Source organism: Cervus elaphus, chromosome 28, assembly GCF_910594005.1.
Source record: "Cervus elaphus chromosome 28, mCerEla1.1, whole genome shotgun sequence".
NCBI classification, from domain to species: domain Eukaryota; kingdom Metazoa; phylum Chordata; class Mammalia; order Artiodactyla; family Cervidae; genus Cervus; species Cervus elaphus.
The window spans coordinates 61,475,604-61,500,771 of NC_057842.1; the positions used below are offsets into that span (position 1 = coordinate 61,475,604).

The 25,168-nt window shown below is 41.5% G+C and overlaps 1 protein-coding gene across 2 annotated transcripts in view; it reads left to right on the forward strand.

Moving 5' to 3' along the window:
• Nucleotides 1-849: 849 nt before the first annotated feature.
• RNGTT (RNA guanylyltransferase and 5'-phosphatase) overlaps nt 850-25,168 on the forward strand; it is a 222,840-nt gene continuing 198,521 nt past the window's right edge. For both annotated transcript variants that reach the window (XM_043889802.1, XM_043889804.1), the window contains exons 1-4: nt 850-1,119; nt 11,265-11,374; nt 17,293-17,396; nt 17,488-17,576. In XM_043889802.1, the coding sequence (XP_043745737.1) occupies nt 1,056-1,119; nt 11,265-11,374; nt 17,293-17,396; nt 17,488-17,576 (367 nt within the window). In that variant the 5' untranslated portion in view covers nt 850-1,055. The remainder of the gene's footprint in view (nt 1,120-11,264; nt 11,375-17,292; nt 17,397-17,487; nt 17,577-25,168) is intronic.

Below are 25,168 nucleotides of genomic sequence, written 5' to 3' on the forward strand. Positions count from 1 at the left end.
ACTTTAACTAAATTAGTCTGGTAGCTATAGAAAGTCTTATTACAGGACACAAGTTTATAAAATGAGCTTCCCATCGCTTGGAATTGGAAGATGCTTCCAATCTCACCTGCTTAACTCGAAGGAAAGAAGACCATTTGGTAAGCCAAATTGAGAACACTGCCACTTAGCGGTACTCCACTGAGCAACTCCTGCCTTTGCCAATTACACACATTAGTTGGTAACTTTGAGACTCCCAAATACACTATAAAACTGCTCCAGAAATGTAGAAACAACACTCAAAAAACACGGTTTGGGGTTAATTTCAGATGCTTCATGGATCCCTAGAAGCACACCCCCAAAGAGAAATCCCTCATTTCTGGTGCTCCAATCTCTCGCCCTTAAGAGTTTCTCTAAAGCTTGTTCCGCTAATCCAAGTCAGGAAGAACTTTCCAAATTCCCAATCAAACCTAGATCCTGCCGGGACGCCAAACTTGGCCGAAAAAAGGGCGATCAGGCTCTTGCGGTATGACGGCGGCGGGAAAACCCCTTTCGCCAGGAAAACAGATGCCTTAACGAAATCTGCGGACCACTCTGCGCTTGGAAAGAGGCTTGGTTTCCTTTCATTCTCCAGGGTTTCCATCGGCTGTCTAGACAGAAATGTGAAGAACGGTAGCTCCGCGGTATCCCGTACTACGGGAGCTGACCGTGTGCAAAGCCGCCCTCAGAGCGCTCCGAGATCGCGGCGGGGCGGGGCGAGGAAGACCCGCCCCTTCCATTCGCCTCGGCCTTAACCCCTTCCCATCCCTCCCCAGCGTCTCTTTTTCACCTCTGACCTCGGAAAGAAGTGGGTGGGGCCTTTGGGGGCGGAAGTGGCGGTGCATTGTGGGTTCGCCTAGAGTTGAGCCTGAATGGAAGTGGCGCGCCGCTGCTGACACTACTCGCGTCCGAGCGGCTGGGGTTCGGACGCCGCCGGGGATTCGGGTACCTCAGACCTCCGGTTCAGAGCGGCCCGCGAGGAGGCGGCGGCGAGGCGCGGCGAGCGTTGGTGGCGGGGCGGCTGTGTGCGGCCCCAAGACATGGCTCACAACAAGATCCCGCCGCGGTGGCTGAACTGTCCGCGGCGCGGCCAGCCGGTGGCAGGTAACCGGGACCCGGGTGTTCGAGTCCCCGCGCACGGGCGGGTCCGGGGGTGGGCTGACGGGGCGCAGCTTTCGGTAGCGGTGTTTCGGGACCGAGCTGTGCTCGGTCGGATGAAGCTTCGTGGATGAATGTTTGGGAGCCTGGACTGGAGCGAATAGGGGCACTTGTCACTCTTCAGTAAGGCTAAACGTTGCGAACAGGAAGGTGGATAGGAGGTTTCTGTGTGGCAGGGACTGAAGACACCAGAACTCAAGGGGCAGGACTTTGAAGCTTAGTCAGGAGTTTTGTAAACCTTTCAGGGTTCTCGGAAGGCTGTCGGTCTTGAGATGAAGGAAGGCTTAAGAGGAGGAAGGGCAGTTCCGAGCGGTGAAATGGATCCACACCGAGACTGGAGGTTTTTGTTTTGCTTAGTCTTTTAAAATCTTTTTTTTTTTTTTTCTTTTTGAAGAATGGCTTTTGAGGACTTTTTCATCTTTGAGTTTGACCCAACAGACTTTAAAGTGTACAGTTGGATACGTTTTGACTAGATGTGCCCCCGCACACCCCCTGTGAAACGAAACAAGGATAGTAAACATAATCATCACCTCTTCAGGTTTCCTCCGGCCCTTAATAATCCCTCCCTCTGCAGGCAACCGGTAATCTGCTTTCTGTCACTATAGATTTAGTTTGCATTTTGTATAATTTTTAAAAATAAATGGAAACATACTCTCTTTTGGTAACGATCTCTGGCATCTTTCACTCAGCATTATTATTTTGAAATTTACACGTGTGCTTGTGTGTATCATTAACTCATCCCTTATTATTGGCAAGTAGTAGTCCATTGTTATAGCTACACCAGTTTAAATTAGATTTGTTCATTCATTCTTTGATGGTCCTTTGGGTTTTCAGTTTTTGGCTGTTGCATACTAACTTACTATGAACGTTCATGTGCAGTTCTTTGTATGGCATATATTTTCTTTTCCCGTGTGTAAATCTTTAGGAGAGGGGTGGATCATACAGTAGGTGTACATTTAACCTTTCAAAAAACTGCCAAACTTTTTTCAAAGTCATAACAGTTTGCATTCCTGCCTGTCAGTATGAGAACTCTTCTTTGCTCCATATCCTAACACTTGATTTGATCAGTCTTTTTAATATTACCCATTCTTTACCAACTGAGCTCTCAGGGAAGCCCCAGTAGGGGCTTAGTACTGTCTTATTGTGGTATGATGTTGAGCATTGTTTCATATGCTTCTTGGCAGTTCACATATCTTCTTTTGCAAAATGTCAAAATCTTTTGCTGATTTTAAAAATATTTATTTTTTTTCATTTGACTGTGCAGGGTCTTAGTTGCAGCACTTGGGATCTACGATCTTTGTGTGGCACTGGAGATCATAAGATGGGGCATGTGGAATCTTTAGCTGTGGTATGCAAACTCTTAGTTGCAGAATGTAGAATCTAGTTCCCTGGCCAGGGATCCAGCCTAGGACCCCTGCATTGGGAACTCAGAGTCTTAGCCACTGGGTCACCAGGGAAGTTCCTTTGCTGATTTTTAAAATTGGGTTGTAAAAATAAAATAAAATTGGGTTGTTTTACTTTCGAATTTTTATGTTCTTTATATGTTGTAAATACAAGTCCTTTTTTGTTGTTCAGTTGCTAAGTCATGTCCAACTCTTAGCAGCCCCTTGAACTGCAGCATGCCAGGCTTCCCTGTCCTTCACTGTCTCCTGGAGCTTGCTCAAACTCATGTCCATTGAGTCGGTGATGCCATCCAACCATCTCACCCTCTGTCACCCCTTCTCCTCTTGCCCGCAGTCTTTTCCAGCATAGGGTCTTTTCCAGTGAGTTGGCTCTTTGCATCAGATGGCCAGAGTATTGGAGCTTCATATGCTTTTTCAGAGTCTTTTCTCAGTTTGTGGCTTGCCTTTTCATTCTCTTAACAGTTTCTTTTGAAGAATTAAAGTTTTACATTTTAACTAACTTCAACCTAATGTTTTTTCTAGAAGATGTTTTGAAACAAAATTAAAGGATTTTTAGTGAACTATGCATGCTTACTAATTATATACACATCTTTAGTATGTCTGCCTAGTTATTTTAAATTGTTGGAAGAGAAGATTCTGTAGTCATTTTTTAATTCATGTTTTCTGATTCTTCTGGTTTGTCAGCTTTTCTTCACAGTTTATATTAAATCTTCAGTCAGTAAAACCATATAAATGATGGATAAAAGTCTTATTGAAAGATAATCTAAATAAGTCTTAGGGTGAGGAAATGTTTTTCCTTAACAAAAATGAAATAATTTTCTTTATGTTCTAACCATTTTTATAGGCATTTTCACTTGTACTTGATAGTCATTGTACTTTGTTTCGATGAATTGATTACAGTTCTTTACACTTTTCTTTATAGGTCTTACTCTTCAGACATTTTAACTTTTTTCCCCTTGTTATCTCTAACTTAGTATTGATTTTTTTTTTTTTTTTACAATTTTTTCCCCCTATAGAGTTATGAAGAAACCTCTGCACGTAGATGTCTGACTTCTTTTTTAACTTGGCGCATGTTTCCTGGATGCTTTATTATTAGAGTTACCTGCTACACTTATTTGTGAGAAAAACAAAATCATAACGATCTTGTCAAAAGAGAATTATTTTTTATTTGGAATTAGAAAAACAGCTTAAAAGTCAGAATTTTATGTAGTCTGCTCATAGCGATGACAAATGTCAGGATGCGGACTTCTTGGCAGATAGAGGGACGCGTATGTCCTGACTGGGGGGACAGCAGCCGGTGACGTGCTGAGCCCAGACAGCTCTATACCATGCTAAGAAAGAGAGTTGTGTGCTTCGCTTTTTTTTTTTCCTTCTCTTGGAGATGAAGGGTCAGGAATAAAAAAGTTTTCCTTTTTATTGTATTGGAGTATTTTGACCCCCGAAAGCTAAACTTTTCATTGTTGTGCTCACTGAGTCACTAAACCCACCCGATCTGAGCAGTTGTGGGCCCTAGACAGAACCCCAGGCCTCCTGACAACCAACTGGATCTTTACTGGTAATTAGGTCTGCTTTGACTTGTGACCCTTGTTAAAAAGTAAAGGGAATACGGCATAAAATTCTTGATAAATCTCTCTGAATTTACCTTAAAACTCTGTGTCCTAGAAGCGTTCATAACACATTGTGTGTTTTAGATAATGCAGGGTTGGCAGTGTTTTATACTACTAGAACAAGAAATGCTAACTATATTATTGCAAGCTTTAGAGAAAAATAAGGAATCATTCATATTCCCAATTTCTACCGCCTATTTTCTTCCTCTTATTTTTTTCTCATTAGAAAAGGAATTCATGCTTATTGTATAATTTCTTTGCTATTTTACACATTTAGGGAAATATGTTATGACTGCTAAATTTTCTCATTGTAAGCATTAGGATGACTTGTTCAGTTCAGTTGCTCAGTCGTGTCTGACCCTTTGTGACCTTAAGGACTGTAACACACCAGGCTTCCCTGTCCATCACCAACTCTTATTAGTACTACACAAGTTCATAATTTTTCTGAATCAGGAAGAAGATGGTACTAATTATAAAAGTAATTTGTTCCCCACTGAAGTCCCTTTTTCTACTTAAACCAGACTTCCAGTGAGAGAGCTCCTGGAGATAGGACCTTTCTCCTTCTGAGGCTTTATTTCTGAAGAATTCTTTTTTTTTCTCCTTCTGAGTGATGGATTTTAGGTGAACACTTTGAAGAAAACTAGCTTCTCATTTGGAGAAGGCAGTAGCACCCCACTCCAGTACTCTTGCCTGGAAAATCCCATGGACAGAGGAGCCTGGTAGGCTGCAGTCCATGGGGTCTCTAAGAGTTGGACATGACTGAGCGACTTCACTTTCCCTTTTCACTTTCATGCATTGGAGAAGGAAATGGCCACCCACTCCAGTGTTCTTGCCTGGAGAATCCCAGGGATGGGGGAGTCTGGTGGGCTGCCGTCTATGGGGTCGCACAGAGTCGGACACGACTGAAGCAACTTAGCAGCAGCAGCAGCAGCTTCTCATTTCTTAAAGGCAGGTTGTTCAACATAACAGTTTATATATACTATGTGTAAAGAACTTCCTGGGAACTAACTGTGGGACTATAAATATGATAGTCTTATGAGAATAATGGTGACTTTGAAGTCATTTTGCTTAGCAAATATTTGTGTATACTTTGTGCTGGTTTTTGGGACTTGGGAGATGATTAAGATATAATCCCTCAGCTTAAAGAGCATATAGTTTTTTGGAAGTAGTAAACCATCATTTTAAACAAACTTTTGTTATAACAAGTGCAGTAATGACTCTTACAGAATATTATGGGATACTAGAGGTGATAAACCCAATTCTTAGTTTGAGGTTAGGGAAGAAGAAAGTGTTCAGGGAAGACTCCCCAGAGGAAGTGTATGTAAGTTATCTTGAATAAATAGAAGTTTGCTAGATAGAGGGAATTCTCTGGCAGTCCTCCTCTGACTGGCGAGGGCTGGGTTTTGGTCTCTAGTCAGGGAATTAAGGTCCCACAAGTTGCACAGGCAGATCCCAAAAAAAGTAGGCTAGATATATTGTTGGTTTTTTGTTTGTTGTTGTTGTTTTTGTTGTTTTGTTTTTGTTTTAAAGGTTTCTGTTAGGATAGGATGATGGTGGCGAGATCTCAGCCTTAAAGTGAGGATATGGATATGAGGATGGAGTGTTTGAGCCAGGTCCTAAAGGCTTTAGGGTATGATAAGGGATTTTAATATTTATATACTTTCAAAGCGCACTGGCAAACCGTTACCATTTCTTAAGCATTGGGGTGAGATGATTTGACTTCAGTTTAAAGACGCTCACTTTGATTGCTCTGTGTGTGATGAAAGAGACAAGAATGAGAGTGGGGAGACTGTTCCGGAACTTTCGAGGTTTCCAGGTGAAAGAATGGCGATAGTTTAGAAGTAGAGCTGAAAAGTCGTGGGCGTCCCTGGTGGCTCAGCAGCAAAGACTCTGCCTGCAGTGCAGGAGGTGCGGGTTCAGTCCCTGGTTTGGGAAGATCCCCTGGAGGAGGCATGCCCACCCACTCCAGTGTTCTTGCCTGGAGAATCCCACGGACACAGGAGCCTGGTGGGCCACGGTCCATGGGGTTGCAGAGAGTTGGACACGGCTGAAGCAACGAAGCGTGCACAGGCTGATCTGAGAGCATTAAGGGGAAAATGAACTTCCCTGGTTGCTCAGCAGTAGAAGGCGGCACCTGCAATGTAGGAGACGAGGCTTTGACCCCTGGGTTGGGAAGGTCCCCTGGAGAAGGGAAATGGGGGCCCGCCCCAGTCTTCTTGCTTGGAAGGTCCCAATCCATGGGATCACAGAAGAGTAGGACACGGTGTGCAACAAAGAGGGAAAATAGACAGGACGTGGATTGTTGGATTTAGAATGAGAGAAAGAAAGTCAAAACTTAGTCCTAGGTTTCTGCCTATGCAGTGGGATGATTGGTACCATGAGGGCTTATGGCGGGAGGGAGTGGCAGGTAGGTTGGAAGAGGTATTAAGATCCTGATTGCACAGGTAGAGATGCTGAGTACACAGCTGGATACATCGTTTGGAATTCAAACAAGTTCGAGTTGTAGATGTACATTTAAGGATCACTAGTGTAAAGACAGTATTTAAAAGCATGGTATTTGATTAGTCAGGATAAATAATGCTAGTTTCTCTGACAAACAACTCATCAAACTAAACGAGTCTAGTGTTATGGAAGCCAAGAGAATTTTTCAAGAAGGAAGGAAGAGTCAGATGTATGAGATACTGCTAAGACGTAAGATATTAGAGATGTTGGTAACCGCATGGAAGGGAGGAAACGTTGATGTTCTTGTGAAGGCGAAATGGAAAGGAATCCAGAGCAGTAGGGGCAGGATTTGCCTTTGAAGTGAGGAAAGACAGAGGATGAAAGAGAAAATGGCCAGAAAGGTTTATAACTGTAAAGGTGAGGTGAGTTTCCCGCCCAGTGGTGAAGAGGTTCTGTTGAATAGCAGTTATATTTGTGGACCCCATGTCCAGATCACCTAGGTTTGAATCACTGTTCTCTCATTTACTAGAAGTGTGACAGTTTTCAATTTATTTAATCTCTCTTGTCTTGATTTGCTCATCGGTAAAATGGAGACAATAACATTACGTATATTTATGTTCAGCTCAGTTGTGTCCGACTCTTTGCGACCCCATGGACTGCAGCACGCCAGGCCTCCCTGTCCATCAGGTGTTACGAGTAAATTAGTAAATCTATGTCAAGTGTTTTAAACAGTGTCTGGTATGTGTTAAACATAAGTTTCTTTTTGCTTTTTCTTTTCAGTAATGTATAACATGAAGCCATTAGTTGAAAAAGGGGTAGAGGAGCTTAGTATATTTTAAAAATGAGAAAAAGATGTGAAACAGAAGATTGCCTTTGAAATTGGTGATTGTAATTTATATTGTCACTCATCTGAGATTTTCTCTAGGAGTTGAGCTGCATAGGGGTAGGCCCAAAGAAATCAGGCGGTTGGGTTGCTCTAGGTCTGGGTTTTTCTCGGGAGAGTGTGACTGAGCAGCAGGGGGGAGATTAGGGGTTTGTGGAGGGAATAGGAGGAGCTCTCAGACGACAGTGAGAGAGAGGTGTAGTGGGGGAAGCTTCTTGTTTGTGGTTTAGCAGTAGAAATTAGGCTTCATGAGGGCAGGGGTTTTTTATCTCTTATTTTTAGTTCTGTTCACTAGTATGGTCCATGCATCTAGAATAATGCCTGTTACATCAGTTCAGTTCAGTCGCTCAGTCGTGTCCGACTCTTTGCGACCCCATGAATCGCAGCACGCCAGGCCTCCCTGTCCATCACCAACTCCCGGAGTCCACTCAGACCCATGTCCATCAAGTCGGTGATGCCATCCAACCATCTTATCCTCTGTCGTCCCCTTCTCCTCCTGACCCCAATCCCTCCCAGCATCAGGGTCTTTTCCAGTGAGTCAGCTCTTCGCATGAGGTGGCCAAAGTATTGGAGTTTCAGCTTCAGCATCAGTCCTTCCAATGAATATTCAGGACTGATCTCCTTTAGGATGGACTGGTTGGATCTCCTTGCAGTCCAAGGGACTCTCAAGAGTCTTCTCCAACACCACAGTTCAAAAGCATCAATTCTTCAGCGCTCAGCTTTCTTTATAGTCCAACTCTCACATCCATACATGACCACTGGAAAAACCATAGCCTTGACTAGATGGACCTTTGTTGGCAAAGTAATGTCTCTGCTTTTTAATATGCTGTCTAGGTTGGTCATAACTTTCCTTCCAAGGAGTAAGCGTCTTTTAATTTCATGGCTACAGTCACCATCTGCAGTGATTTAGGAGCCCAGAAAAATAAAGTCTGACACTGTTTCCACTGTCTCCCCATCTATATGCCATGAAGTCATGGAACCAGATGCCATGATCTTAGTTTTCTGAATGTTGAGCTTTAAGCCAACTTTTTCACTCTCCTCTTTCACTTTCATCAAGAGGCTTTTTAGTTCCTCTTCACTCTCTGCCATAAGGGTGGTGTCATCTGCATATCTGAGGTTATTGATATTTCTCCTGGCAATCTTGATTCCAGCTTGTGCTTCCTCCAGCCCAGCATTTCTCATGATGTTCTCTGCATATAAGTTAAATAACCAGGGTGACAGTATACAGCCTTGACGTACTTCTTTTCCTGTTTGGAACCAGTCTGTTGTTCCATGTCCAGTTCTAACTGTTGCTTCCTGACCTGCATACAGATTTCTCAAGAGGCAGGTCAGGAGGTCTGGTATTCCCATCTCTTGCAGAATTTTCCAGAGTTTATTATGATCCACACAGTCAAAGGCTTTGACATAGTCAATAAAACAGAAATTGATGTTTTTCTGGAACTTTCTTGCTTTTTCGATGATCCAGTGGCTGTTGGCAGTTTGATTTCTGGTTCCTCTGCCTTTTCTAAAACCAGCTTGAAGTTGGTTTTCTAACTTTAGATGGTTTTCTAAAACCTATTGCTGAAGCCTATCTTGGAGAATTTTGAGCATTAGTTTTACTAGCGTGTGAGATGAGTGCAATTGTGTGGTATTTTGAGCATTCTTTGGCATTGCCTTTCTTTGGGATTGGAATGAAAACTGACCTTTTCCAGTCCTATGGCCACTGCTGAGTTTTCCAAATTTGCTGGCGTATTGAGTGTAGCACTTTCACAGCATCATCTTTCAGGATTTGAAATAGCTCAACTGGAATTCCATCACCTCCACTAGGTTTGTTCGTAATAGGCACTTAATAAGTATCTAGTAAATAAACTAAATGAAGTATAATAATCTGGGTGAGATGGTAGAAGTGGTCAGAATCTGGATGTATTTTGAAGACAGATCTGATAGGATTTGCTGATGGATTGGATGTGGGATGTGTAAGAAAGAGATGGATCAAGGATAACACCACAGCTTTTGGCCTAAACTGTTAAAAAAAAGGATGTTGCATTTGCTGAGATGGGGAGGACCTTAAGAGGAGTTTGAAAATTGAGAACTCAGATTTGGATACCAAGCCTGAGACATCTGTTAGACATCAAGTGGAGACTAGTAAGTCAGGTGACTTGATACTTGATTCTGGAGTTAAGGGAGATGTTTGGCGCAGAGTTACACATTTGTGAGTCATTAGTGCATTGGTGGCTTTTAAACTTGTGAGACCATGTGAGACACCAGGGCAGTGAGTGTAGAAAGAAAGGAGGTACAAAGACAGAGCCCTGGGACAGAACATGGAGGAGCCCGGGAGGTAAGGATGAGCTAGTAAAGGAGACTGAGAAGGAGAGGCCAGGGGGAGAGGAGAGCAGTGGGAGGGTGCAGTGTCCTGGAAGCCTTGTGAAGAAAGGGATTCAGGAGCTCCCTCTGAGTTAAAAAATGGTCAGTGTTTGAGAACTGAGAGTTGACCATTGGACTTAGCAACAGAGAGGTTACTAGTGATCTTGAGTGGTTTTGTAGAAAATGTTCAGTTGCTAAGTCGTATCCTACTCTTTGTGGAAAATAAAAATAGAAAAAAATGTTCTTTTTATATATTTTGGTTGAAGTCTCTGGACACATGTTAAGACTTCACTTAGATAAGATTTTAGGTAGATATTTATACTTAGTGATTTTATAATATAAATCAGCTAAAATAGATGATTTTAAAATTGATTTTATAAGATTACTTCCCCTATTATTACACGGTGATTCAGAAAAAAAAAGGCCAAAAGTTAGTTTTGCTGAAATTAGAATCGGTGGTAGTTGTTTGGTGGGTGATTTTGGTTAGTATGCTTCTCACCCTGATTCTTCTGGGCTGTAGGATAAGGTCTGTAAAATGGAGAAAGTGTTGCCAAAATCTTGGCTGTCTGGGCACCACTGCCAAACAGAAGTACGGAGACAGAGTTATGGAGAAGGAAAGAGTGGCTTTATTACTTTGCCAGGCAAACGGGGAACACAGGAGGCTATTGCTTCAAAAACTGAGTCCCCCTTCCCTGAATAGGGAGAGGTTAGATAGTCAAACTGGGGTATGTGGTAATTATCAAGGCAGTAACAGTCTTCATTCCTTCAGGTTTCAGAAGGGTGGGGCTGCTGACAGGATTAGGGTGTGTGCAGTGGGCTCCTGATCTTGTGAGCCTTTCTGCTTCCCTTCATCTTGCCTCAGGTGGTTTCCTTGCTGCTGCTCCTCTGATCCCCATCTTGATCACAGAGGCATGAGTCTTGCCTTTAAGGAATGGGGACAGAAAGGCCTCCATGCCCAGGAGGCCCACAGGGCCCTGCTCGGCATCAGAAGTTCCAGTTTCATATTAAAAAAGCGTAATAGGAATTTCAAAGAATTGATTTAATTTATTTCATTATCAGTTTTCTAGTACTATATCTTTAAAGGTTTTAAGGCAGTAACTTTGTAATATAGTGGTTTATTTTTTTAAATTTAATTTTTTTTTTTAATATAGCAGTTTAGAACTTATGTGTTTCTGGACATTCCGTTCACTGGTAATTTCTTTTGCTGTTGTATTTGATTGTTGATTTCTAGAATATATGTTGTCCTTAAAAGTTCCAATGTGGTGCCCTTTGAAAGTGTAGTATAGGTTGAGAGTATTTTATGAACAGTCCCATTAAAAATATTGTAAGAAGGTGATTTTGAGAATTGTTAATTATAGAGTTTTAACCCAGAACATTTTCATTAATGAAAATTATTACCTTCATGTTATTTAGGAAGATTCTTACCTCTGAAAACAATGTTAGGACCAAGATATGACAGTCAAGTTGCTGAAGAAAATCGATTCCATCCTAGTATGCTTTCAAATTATCTGAAGAGTCTGAAGGTAAGAAGCAAAACATTTTTGATATTGATTCAACATACTTTATCCCTTTCTTGTTTTTCAGGTGGCTTTCTAAAATAAAACTTTTTACTTTGAAATAATTAACTCAGAGCAAGTTGCAAAAATTGTACATAGAGTCTATGAACCCTTCTCTCAGTTTTTCCCAATGGTGACATCTTACGTGATTGTAGTATAATATGAAAAGCAGGAAATTGACATTGGCACGGCAGTGTTGGCTGGATTGTAGACCTGCACGTTAGTTTTTCCCGTGTTTATGAGCATTCATTTGTGTTTATGTGTGTGAAGTTCTGTGCAGTTCCACCTGCTCACTTGTTCTCTGTCTCTAGTTTTGTCATTTTGTGAATGTTATATAAATGGAATGAAACAGTTTGTGACCTTTCAGGATACACTTAAAAAAAAAGAGTTTTAAATTTGTTTTTGGCTGTGCTGGGCCTTCGTTGCTGCTCTCAAGCCTTCTCTAGTTGCAGGGAGTGGAGGCTGCTCTTTGTGGCGGTCTGTAGGCCTCTCACTGCGGGGGCTTCTCTTGTTGCGGCGCTAGGCACGTGGGCTTCAGTGGTTGCGGTTGCTGTTCCAGAGCACAGGCTCAGTTGTTGTTGCTCATGGGCTTAGTTGCTTGCAGCATGTGGGATCGAACCCACGTCTCCTGCGTTGGCAGGTGGATTCTTTACCACTGAGCCACCAGGGAAGCCCCTGGGATACACTTTTTTCACTAAGCATAATGCTGCTGGGGTCCTCCAGGTTTTTGCATGAATCGATGAAAATTGAGCTCATATTTATTGCTGAATAGTATTCACTTGTGTAGATGTGCCAGAGTTTAACCATTCTCCTCCCACTGAATGGTTAAGTAACCATTTAGCCACTTTGAGTTGTTTCCAGTTGTGGGGAATTGTGAATCAAGTTGCTGTGAGGGTTTATGTACAGGTATTTATGTGAATGTTAAGTTTTCATTTTTCTGGAACAAATACCCAAGACTAAGATTGTTGAACATGTGGTTAGTTTTAAAGAAAAGTGCCAAACTATTTTTCTGAATGAAACGTTGCAATTTTTTATGTTATTCTGACATCACACTGATTATATTAGTTTCTGGGCTTCCCTGGTGGCTCAGATGGTAAAGAATCTGCCTGCAATTCAGGAGACCTGGGTTTGATCACTGGGTCAGGAAGATCCCCTGGAGAAGGGAATGACAAGCAACCCTAGTATTCTTGCCTGGAAAATTTCATGGACAGAGGAACCTGGTGGGCTGCAGTACATGGGATTGCAGAGAGTCAGACAGGACTGAGCGGCTAACACCCCAACAGTAGGGCTACTTTGACAAATTACCAGAAACTGGTGGCTTAAAACAGCAGACACTTATCCTCTAACAGTTCTGGAGGCTAGAAATTCCCCAGCAAGGTGTTGGAGAGGTTGGCTCTTCCTGGAGTGTTGGAGGAGAATCTCTTCCATTCTTTTCTCCTAGCTGCCAGTGATGGCCAGCAGGCCTCAGTATTCCTAGGCTTACGGCTCCTCTAGCTGTCTCTGCCTCCTTGACACTCTCCTTGTGTGTGTCAGCATCCAAATTTCCCACTAATAAGGACACCCTAATCCAGTATGACCTCATTTAATTAATTTTTTCCGGCCACACCATGTGACTTGCAGGATCTTAGTTTCATGACCAGGGATTGAACCTGTAGTGGAAGCCTGGAGTCCTAACTACTGAATTGCCAGGGAATTCCCCTGTGTGCCCTCATCTTGACTATATTTGCAAAGACCCCATAACCTTCTTTCAGATAAGGTTATATTCATAGGTGCTGGGAGTTAGGACTTGAATATGTTTTTAGGGGGCATAGTGCAACCCGTGACACGTACCATTGTTACTCTTTTAAGTGGTGGTCTATTATTGAATGCTCCTTGGAAGAATAGTTAGGACAAACCTAGACAGTGTACTAAAAAGCAGAGACATCAGTTTGCCACCAAAGGTTCATATAGTAAAAGCCATTAGTCATGTGTGGATGTGAGAGTTGGACCATAAAGAAGACTGAGTGCTGAAGAATTGATGCTTTTGAACTGTGGTGCTGGAGAAGACTCTTGAGAGTCCTCTGGTCTGCTTTGAGATCAAACCAGTCAATCCTAAAGAAAATCAATCCTGAATATTTATTGGAAGGACCGATGCTGAAGCTGAAGCTCCAATACTTTGGCCACCTAATGAGAAGAGCTGACTCATTGGAAAAGACCCTGCTGCTGGGAAAGATTGAGGGCAGGAGGAGAAGGGGGTGACAGAGAATGAGATGGTTGGATGGCATCATGGACTCAATGGACATGAGTTTGAGCAAGCTCTGAGGATGGTGAAGGACAGGCAGGACAGGCGTGCTGCAGTCCGTGGGGTTGCAAAGAGTCGGACACGACATAGCGACTGAGCAGCAGGTAGTACATTCAGCAAATGCTGGTGCCCATTACGTGCGAGCTTCCTGTTACAGGACAGTAAACATGCCACGTAGTTTTTGATAACCTGTTACTTATCCCTGTTGGTGTAGTTTGGGTCTTCATTTTGTATCTTTTATTTTAGCTTCCTTATAAACTTTTAGTTTCTATCTTCATTATTAATATACATTTTTGAAAGTCATAGTTAACATTTGTAGAGCATTAAGTATTCCTAGGCAGAGCGTTTAAAGAGCTTGGGCTTAGAAGCCAGTTCGCCTGGGTTTGAATTCTAGTTTGCCACTTACAGCTTTGTGGTCAAGTTACATAATCTGTTTGTGTTTCAGTTTCCTCATTTGCAGATAAAATTTGTGCATGTAAAGCATAGAATAGTGCTTGGCACAGAGTAAGGACTTCATTTAAATCTCACAACAACTCTATGAGGTGGATACTGTTATTATCCTTATTTCATGGATTGGGAATCTACAAGGAAAAATGATTATGTATATATAATATGAGTATATGTGTATATAGATTAAAAAACACAAAGACATTATTCACACAGACATATGACACACACAGACACACATTTACACATGTACATATTTATGAACTCAGTGCACTGGTTTTCTTAGCTAAAGTATTCATATATATTTAGAGAATTCATATTGTCTTGCTCATCCCCACTTTTCCTTCCCTTCTTACTTTGGACCTAGAGACAGACGGTAAGGGTTCTAGCTCTAACTTGTGAGAAGCTGTATTACGGCATTCACGTCTTTGTGTTTGGCAGCCTCCCACCTAGAAGCAATGCTTCCACCTTTTCCCTTTCTGTTTGCCATGAAGTAATGGGGCCGGATGCCATGAGCTTAGTTTTTTAATATTTAGTTTTCAGCCGGCTTCTTCCATCTCCTTCATCCTCATCAAGAGGGTCTTTAGCATATGCATTAGCAGACACTAAAATTCCTTGGACCTTATCCTTCTGAGCAAGGTAATATAACATCTGTATAGAACAAACAGTCCAGTCACACATGTCGGTTTAGGGTTTAGTTCGGTGTAGCTGAAATGTTGACATTCCCTGGTGGCTTAGTGGTAAAGAATCCGCCTGCCAATGCAGGCAATCCCTGGGTGGGGAAGATTGCTGGGTCGGAAAAATCCCCTGGGGAAGGAAATGGCAACCCACTTCAGTATTCTTGCCTGGGAAATCCCATGGACAGAAGAACCCTGCAGGCTACAGTCCATGGGGTCGGACATGACTTAGCGACCAAACAACAGCAGCTGAAATATTACTGAGTCATTAAACTATTAAAAGTCTTTGTCATACATTAAGTTCATGTGGCTCTAGTGTTGCAAGCATCCATTTAGCGTTAATGGCTAAGACTTGAGTTATATCCTTACCAGTGCTGTGTATAATCTTTTTTTTTTTCATTTATTTTTATTAGTTGGAGGCTAACTACTTCACAATATTGTAGTGGTTTTTGTCATACATTGACATGAATGTGTATAATCTCTTGTACATAGAAAGTCAAAGTTAAGAAAGAAAAGGCCTTGTCTGCTGGGCACATGAAGTTATCCTGAGTTCAGGTCTGGCTTATGTTTCTCTAGCTGAAGATTCCCCAATAGTTTTCTTCATATTTTTCTTTTAATTGTAGCATATCCTTGAAGGTGGAGGTGTGGATGACAATCCCCATTACAGTCAGGCTTCCAAGAATAGTCTGTTCGTGAGCATAGCAATGGTTAACAGCACGTACTGCCATTCTTCTTGTCCGGGGATCATCAGTTAGTATGGTGTGCTCCTTCTCTTGTGCAACCACCTCAGCAAATATGGGAGGACCATTAGGTTGCTTCACCCAGTCTTTACCTCTGGTTGCATGTATTTCATTTGTGTACCCAAACCCTTCATCATCTCTAACTGTTAGTAAGGTAGGAGGTTATCCTCATTTTGTACTTAACACTTAACATGTGGGAAAATCAGGAGTCGGGCAGTTCTATCATGTTTATTAATAAATACATCATCCTTTCATCCTTTCCTTCATTTTGTAAAGTTATTTGGATTTCTCTTTGGTAGTCTGGGTCTGTAACTCCTGCATGGACACAGATTCCTTTTAACGCTTAATTGGAGCATTCCTTAATTAACCCAAAGTGCCTGGGAAGCATTTCGATTCCAATACCAGTTGAAATAGCACATATCAATATTTTTGTAAGTCTCTGTTTAGATAAAGAGTAGAAATCCACTCTGGCAGTCTCAGGAGTAGCTTGGAAAAGAGCTAGTGCTCCTGGGCTAATTTCCCAATACTCAGTTGTTTCAGTATAGGAGTCTGTTTTATGAATCTGTAAATTTGGAATAGTTTTTCTCATCAAAGGAGTTTCTGATTTTCTAATAGGTCTATTATTTAAAATATTGAGAGGAGTATTTAAAGTTAGTTCTCCAGTTTTTATAAGAGCCCTCTCCAAGTTTAATTAACTGCTGTTTAAGCAAACCATTCATTCTTTCAAACCAACCAGCAGCTTGAGGATAATAAGGAATATGAAAGATGCATTGTATATTACATTCCTCGGCAAACTCTTGTATTAACTTACCTTCAAAATGTGATCCATTGTCCCTCTGAATTTGAAGTGGAACACCATCGTATAAATTAATTATTGCCTCTGTTTTAATAGTATTGGTCTGATTGGCTTTCCTGAAGGGAGTGGCCACTAAACATCCAGAATGGGTGTCCATAGCAGCAACCAGTTCAGTTCAGTTCAGTCGCTCAGTCATGTCCAACTCTTTGTGACCCCATGGACCTCAGCACACCAGGCCTCCCTGTCCATCACCAACTCCCGGAGTTTACTCAAATTCATGTCCATCGAGTCAGTGATGCCATCCAGCCATCTCATCCTCTGTTGTCCCCTTCTCCTCCCGCCCCCAATCCCTCCCAGCATCAGGGTCTTTTCCAATGAGTCAGCTCTTCGCATGAGGTGGCCAAAGTACTGGAGTTTCAGCTTCAGCATCAGTCCTTCCAATGAACACCCAGGACTGATCTCCTTCAGGAGGGACTGGTTGGACCTCCTTGCCGTCCAAGGGACTCTCGAGAGTCTTCTCCAGCACCACGGTTCACAAGCATCCGTTCTTGGGTGCTTCTGGAGCTTGAGCTCGGCTGTATTCAGATGAATGCTGTCCCTGTTCTTCTAGCTACTTCTAATAAATCACAGGCGGAGCGACAGACGTAGGAAACTACATCAGTATTTGCTTTTTAGGTGGGCTTTTTAATGTTGAAGTGGAATCTGTTTTGCTTATATTCTTGTTTCATCATTTGTTTGGGGTTAATTTATTTCATTCAGTGCCTAAGTTCTCTGTCTCAAATAAGACTTGGATAAGTGATACACTCATTGTTAATATGTTGACAGAGTGAACATAAAATCTTCAGTGTAGATGAATGAACTGGCCCAGAATATTGCCATTCAATCAACTTATTTTGAAACAGATTCAGTAACTAGGAAATCTTCTCTCTTTCCTTTTGCCTAAGGTTAAAATGGGCTTGTTGGTAGACCTGACAAATACTTCAAGATTCTATGACAGAAATGACATAGAAAAAGAAGGAATCAAATATATAAAACTTCAGTGTAAAGGGTAAGTCATGTATTAAGAGTCTTTAATATTGAAACCTTTTGCTGAAATTTGTCATCTCTTCTTAAAAAACAAAATGTTTCTGTATTACTAGACATGGTGAGTGCCCTACAACGGAGAATACTGAGACATTTATTCGTCTGTGTGAGCGGTTTAATGAAAGAAACCCACCTGAACTTATTGGTATGTTTGGCTTTACTTTAGCCACTGTTAAATATCTTATTTTGTGATTGGGTTTCTATTCTCTTTTTCCAAATGGGTTGATATGGAAATTTTTTTTCTTTTTAAAGTAATTGCCGAGAAGTGTTTATTAAAGTAATAGTCTATTGAGAACTGGTATTAAAAATTAAAATGTTGTCTATTCATGATAATATTGTGGTAGTGACTTGGATTAATGAATGCTTGTTATTTGCCTGGCAGGCTTGGTGGGAAACTATAAATGAATGAATGAAGGAGTGAATGATTGTAATCCTCATAACAGCTCCCTGTGGTAGGTGGCTGTATCCCTATTTTACAAATAGGAAAACTGAGTCTCCGAGAAATTAAGCAGTTTTTCCTTGTTCATGTGTCTAATAAACTGTTTAAGCCAAGTTTGTAATCAGTTTCTGAACCAAGGTCCAAATCTCTAATTACGTGTAACACTGATGTCTAGATTGACCACGTAAAAGTGAAAAAAATTCCTGTGTTATAAAATAACCAAAACAAAGCAAAATGCCATTTGAAAAGTTGAGAGCAATATTTGAGGCATATATAATAAGATAAAAAAATGAATATTCTTATGAAAAGGTTCTATAATTCTTCAGGCCAAAGAGGCCTTCCTCCATAGAAGAATATGGAAAACAATGAAAATGCAGTACAGATAGCCAAGAAACATGAAAAAAGTGTCACTCTCCCTTGTTAACAAGACACACAAATTAAAATATATGTTGTTACCTTCCGCCATCAAATTCACAAAGGTTTAAAAATCATAATGTCAAGGATTGGATGAGATGGATGTACTCATACATTGTTAATTAAGGTGTTAATTGATACAGCCTCTCCGGAGGGCCATTTTGGTGATTTCTAAAGGTCCTTAAAAGTGTTCATATACTTTGACTCATCAGGGGCACATCTAAGAATTTATTTAAAGGAAGTAGTCATAGATGCACATAAAGATTGATGTAAAAGAAATTTATCACATCTTCCTTTGTAATAAGAAAACCCTGGAAACAGCTTGCATGTCTGATGGAAGCAGATCATTTATATGATACAGTATGCAGCTTATCTAGTAGAAGAACAACAGTATGGGCCTACATGACATAGTATTACGGTGTTTATATTTACACATTCACATGAATATATGAGGTATACATATATTTAGGATACAGCTAGAAGATACACAGCCTAAAGTAGCATTGAACAATGTATTGAACATTTATTGGAACAATTAAAAACTTTTTTCATTTGAGATAAACCATTATAGGGGTAAATGCTAAATGTACTTGAAGAATTCAAGAAGACTTAATGTCTGGCATCAGGTGTCATGATTTCAGAAACATTAATACTATCAAATTGATAAATTGACCAATTGTATTGTTGGAGGGGCCTTAGGAAGCATTACTGTGAACTAGCTAATGGAGGTGATGGAATTCCAGCTGAACCATTTAAAATCCTAAAAGATGATGCTGTTAAAGTGCTGCGCTCAGTATGCCAGCAAATTTGGAAAACTTGGCAATGGCCACAGGATTGGAAAGGTCAGTTTTCATTCCAATCCCAAAGAAAGGCAGTGCCAAAGAATGCTCAAACTACTGTACAGTTGCAGTACTTTTACATGCTCACAAGGTAAAACTGCTCAAAATCTTTCAACCTAGATGTTCAAGCTGTATTTAGAAAAGGCAGAGGAACCAGAGATCAAATTGCAGCATCCTTTCGATCATAGGAAAAGCAAGGGAATTCCAGAAAAACATCTATTTCTGCTTCATTGACTATATTAAAGCCTTTGACTGTGTGAATCACAACGAATTGTGGAAAATTCTTAAAGAGATGGGAACACCAGACCACCTTACCAGCCTGCCGAGAAACCTGTGTGCAGGTCAAGAAGCAACAGTTAGAACTGGACATGGAACAAGGGACTGGTTCAAAATTGGGAAAGGAGTACGTCAAGGCTGTGTATTGTCACCCTGCTTATTTAACTTATATGCAGAGTACATCATTCAAAACGCTGGGCTGAGTGAATCACAAGCTGGAATCAAGATTGCTGGGAGAAATATCAACAACCTTAGATATGCAGATGATACTACTTTAATTAGTGGCAGAAAATGAAGAGGAACTAAAGAGCCTCTTGATGAAAGTGAAAGAGGAGAGTGAAAAAGCTGGCTTAAAAGTCACTGTTCAAAAAACTAAGATCATGGCATCCAGTCCCATAACTTCATGGCAAATAGATGGGGAAACAATGGAAACAGTGACAGACTTAATTTTTTTGGGCTCCAAAATCACTGTGGATGGTGACTGCAGTGTTGAAATTAAAAGATGTTTGCTCCTTGAAAGAAAAGCTATGACAAACCTAGACAGTGTATTGAGAAGCAGAGACATCACTTTGCCGACAAAGATCTGCATAGTCAAAGCTATGGTTTTTCCCGTAGTCATGTACAGATATGACAGTTGGACTATAAAGAAAGCCCGGTGCTGAAGAATTGATGTTTTTGAACTGTGGTGCTGGAGAAAACTCTTGAGAGTCCCTTGGACTGCAAGGAGATTAAACCAGTCAATCCAAAAGGAAATCAATTCTGAATATTCGTTGGAAGGGCTGATGTTGAAGCTGAAGCTGTAATACTTTGGCCGCCTGATGTGAAGAGACAGCTCATTGGAAAAGACCCTGATGCTGGGAAAGACTGAGGGCAGGAGGAGAAGGGGACAGCAGAGGTTGAGACGGTTGGAGGGCATCACTGACTCAGTGGACATGAGTTTGAGCGAGCTCTGGGAGAGAGTGAAGGACGGGGAGGCCTGGGGTGCTTGCAGTCCATAGGGCTGCAGAGTCAGACACGACTGAGTGACTGAACAACAATATTTCTTGGAAGAACTGATGGGAAAAATTTCTATATTGAGTATTTTATGGGTTATTAAAATTATAACTGTGCCACAATATATTATTGGTTATTATATATTATTTGTTTTATATCACTGGACAGTGATTCTGTTCATGTGGATTGATGTGGAAACTTTTGCTTTGGGTCTGCCCCGGTCGGAGCACAGGTTGGGGTGGCAATTATTTATTGTCGTAATTGAGAAGACAGTAACAGAAATTGGTCTTAGAGATGGTTGCTCATATCATCTTCTCAAACAAAAGGCATAAAGAATCAAGTCTGTGTTCTTAGGATCAGAAAATATTGGCCTGCTTTCATAATATTTTGATTGTGTTTTTGAGATGTAATTTTTATCAGCCTTGCACACATTCTTGCTGAAGCATACTGGTGACCTCCAGGGGACATTGACCGCCTGGCAAAAGTGAGACACATTTGTTTTCAAAGTTAGTCTGATTTTTTAAAAAAATATCTTTAAATTAACTGATGTGACTGTCAGCACATGCAGTTAGCCTAGTTGTGGGATGATCCTGTAGACTTAGTGGAGACACAGAGTTCTTGAAACACACAGAAGCTTCAGATGTTTTCTAATCGCGGAGCCTTGTCTAACTCTTCTGCGCCCCCAGAGGACTGTGTCCTGCCAGGCCCCTTTTGTCCATGGAATCTCCCAAGCAAGAATACTGGAGTGGGTTGCCATGTTCTTCTCCAGGGGATCTTCCTGACCCAGGGATCAAACTTGTGTCTCCTGCCTTGGCAGGCGGAGTTTTTACCACTGACCTGCCCAAGAACTACAGCTTCATAATCCCATAATCCGTGGGGGAAGTACCCCCTAATTTTTCTTCATAGTGGAAATTTTCAACCATACCAAAAGTAGGGAGAATAGTAAAATGACATCCTATGTATCCATCATTCAGCTTCAGTAATGATCATTTTACTGATTTTTTTTCCTCGTTTTTCCTCTCCTCCTCCTAACAAATTTTTTTCTGAGTTTTAAAGCAAACCACAGATATCATGTCATTTCCCTAAAAGTGTTTCACTATGCATCTCTAACTGAGAAGAATTTTGTTTTTTTATAACCACCATGCAATTATACCAAACAGAATAATGTGAAATTCCTTAATGTCATCTGATGCTTAGTCCACTTTTAGATTTCCTCAATAATCTAAAAAATCCCCCTTTAAAGTTAGATTTTTCAAACCAGGATCCAACAGTATCCAAATATTACATTTTGTTTTCTGTGACTCTCTTTTTTTTAAATGCTATCAGTTTGTTGGAGAAACCAGGTCTCTGTCCTATAAAATGTTCCATTATCTGGATTTACCCGAGTGCCTCCTCATGGCATTTTACTTTTTCCTTTGTCCCCTGTTTGTCTTGTAAGTTCAGTTCAGTTCAGCCGCTTAGTCGTGTCCAACTCTTTGCGACCTCATGAACCGCAGCACGCCAGGCCTCCCTGTCCATCACCAACTTCTGGAGTCCACTCAAACCCATGTGCATAGAGTCGATGATGCCATCCAGCAATCTCATCCTCTGTCGTCCCCTTCTCCTCCTGCCCTCAATCTTTCCCAGCATCAGGGTCTTTTCAAATGAGTCAACTCTTCACATCAGGTGGTCAAAGGATTGGAATTTCAGCTTCAGCATCAGTCCTTCCAATGAACACCCAGGACTGATCTCCTTTAGGATGGACTGGTTGGATCTCCTTGCCGTCCAAGGGACTCTCAAGAGTCTTCTCCAACCCACAGTTCAAAAACATCAAATCTTCAGTGTTCAGCTTTCTTTATAGTCCAACTCTCACATCCATACATGACCACTGGAAAAACCATAGCCTTGACTAGACGGACCTTTGTTGGCAAAGTAATGTCTCTGCTTTTTAATATGCTGTCTAGGTTGGTCATAACTTTCCTTCCAAGGAGTAAGCATCTTTTAATTTCATGGCTGCAGTCACCATCTGCAGTGATTTTGGAGCCCGCCCAAAAAAATAAAGTCTGACACTGTTTCCACTGTCTCCCCATCTATTTGCCATGAAGTGACGGGACCAGATGCCATGATCTTAGCTTTCTGAATGTTGAGCTTTAAGCCAACTTTTTCACTCTCCTCTTTCACTTTCAAGAGGTTCTTTAGTTCTTCTTCACTTTTTGCCATAAGGGTGGTGTCATCTGCATATCTGAGGTTATTGATATTTCTCCCAGCAGTCTTGATTCCAGCTTGTGCTTCTTCCAGCCCAGCGTTTCTCATGATGTACTCTGCATATAAGTTAAATAACCAGGGTGACAGTATACAGCCTTGACGTACTTCTTTTCCTGTTTGGAACCAGTCTGTTGTTCCATGTCCAGTTCTAACTGTTGCTTCCTGACCTGCATACAGGTTTCTCAAGAGGCAGGTCAGGAGGTCTGGTATTCCCATCTCTTTCAGAATTTTCCGCAGTTTATTATGATCCACACAGTCAAAGGCTTTTGTCTTGTAAACTGGTAGTTAAAAGGAGAGGCATAATTGCATGTTTTAAGCAAGAATACTTCATAGTTGGTGTTGTATGTTCCCTGTTACACTACATCAGTTAGCACATAGTATCTGGTGGACCCACTTTTAGGGGTACTAAGATGAGTAAGTAGGTATGGGTGGTGGCATGTTGTTTCCTCTGTTACAGACTTTTTCATCTGTCTTTTACCTAATTTTTTTTTAATCTATTGATGACTGTTAGCTTCTTCCAATATTTCATTAGGAGTTGCAAAACAATGATTTTTCTGTTTGGCTAATTTCTTCATGGATTAGCTAGAATTCCTCTTTAGCAAAGAACTATTCCTTCTCAACAATTTGATTATCCTGAAATGCAGTTTGTACTGGAAAGGCAAGTTAAATTTCTGATTGTTTTATTTCTCAATTTCCTGAATAATGTATTGGTATCTTACCAATATCCAGTGGTGACTGATTAATCTTATTATTTTCTTTTTTGGAATATCTGTTTGAACTCGTTAATTTTTGTATAGTTGATATATTTAAATCATTTATAGTCAATATTTATTCTTATGCCCAAATTGCTTTATCCTAGGCCAGTGGGCACCCCTTCAAGTTGATTCTGTATCTTTTTGATAGCACCCCATCAGTCTTTGATAGTTTCGTTGTTTTCTGGTATCACATGTTTTCCAGACATGGGATCAGTTATTCCTCTAAGGAACTTGGTTCCTTTAAGTGGAAAATAGTATTTAGAAATAATCTAGGTACAGAGAGCATTCTATAATTAAACACATGAACATTTCTGCAGTTAAATAAATGAATATTCATTCACACTAAGTGAGAAAAATAGACTATAAATAACATCACATCAGTTCAGGTCAGGTTTTGTCCCAAAATGATCTACCCCAAATCTTAATTTTTAAGATTTTTTTTTTTAAATTTTAATTACAAATAAGAGATTATATATGGAGCTATAGTGCATTTGTTTGCATGTGCTGAAAATTGAGGATAAGAATTTTGTGGGCTGGAGAAATAAAGAAGTCTGTTTTTTGGTAAAAGAGAAATGACTCATTTCTTGGTAAATGGTAGACTAATAGATATATAACTTAACTAATGCCTCTAATTATTTTAGGTCAGATTTTCGAATATATTTTTTTATGAGCAGCGCATGTGAATTTTGGTAAAAAAAAAAATTCCTTTTGATTAAATAAAAATATTTTAAGATTACTTGGCATGTAATAAGTTCTTAATAATTAATAGTTTCTTCTTGCTGTTCTTATTTTTCTTTTTTTTGCTCCTTTAGACCAGAGGTGTGTCAGCCTAAACGCTATTGACACGTTGAGTAGCGTCATTCTTTATTCTGGGGGCCTCTTCTGTGCCCTGTGGGATGTTTAGCAGCATTTCTGGCCTCTGCCCGCGAGGTGTCAGTGTCACCCCACCAGTCGTGACAGTTATTAAATGTCTCCTGGGACTTTCCCGGTGACTCAGTGGTGAAGAATCTGCCTGGCATGCAGGAGAGACAGATGTGATCCCTGTTCCGGAAAGATCCGGCATCCCACCTAGCGGCTAAGCTCGTGTGCCGCCGCTGCTGAGCCTGTGCTCCAAAGCCAGGGGCTGCGAGCGCTGAGCCCGCACGCCGCAGCCGCTGAAGCTGTGTGCCCATGTTCACCCGCCGGAGCAGCCTGCTCTAAAGCCGGGGGCTGCCCGCGCTGAGCCCGCACGCCGCAGCCGCTGAAGCTGTGTGCCCGCGCTCCCCCGCCGGAGCAGCCTGCTCTAAAGCCGGGGGCTGCCCGCGCTGAGCCCGCACGCCGCAGCCGCTGAAGCTGTGTGCCCATGTTCACCCGCCGGAGCAGCCTGCTCTAAAGCCGGGGGCTGCCCGCGCTGAGCCCGCACGCCGCAGCCGCTGAAGCTGTGTGCCCGCGCTCCCCCGCCAGAGCAGCCGCTGCCGTGAGGAGCTTGAGCGCTGCCACTAGGGACAGCCCCTGCCGCAGCTGGAGAAAAGCTGGCATAGCATGGAAGACCCAGCACAGCCAAAACACAGCAGAAAGTCTCCTGAGGCTGCCACATGTCCTCTGGGGAGGGGGGTGGGTAAAATCACCCCCAGTCAGGAATCATTTAGACTCAGCAGGTGACGGTTTTGATACTAAAAATTCATTTATCTAACTAGTGAGATAGAAAGGAAGTTGTGTATCTTGAGATCAGGCAGTATTTAGAAAGCCATGTTGCCACCAGCTCTGTGTAAGTCACCTCTTCCTAGTTTATACTTAG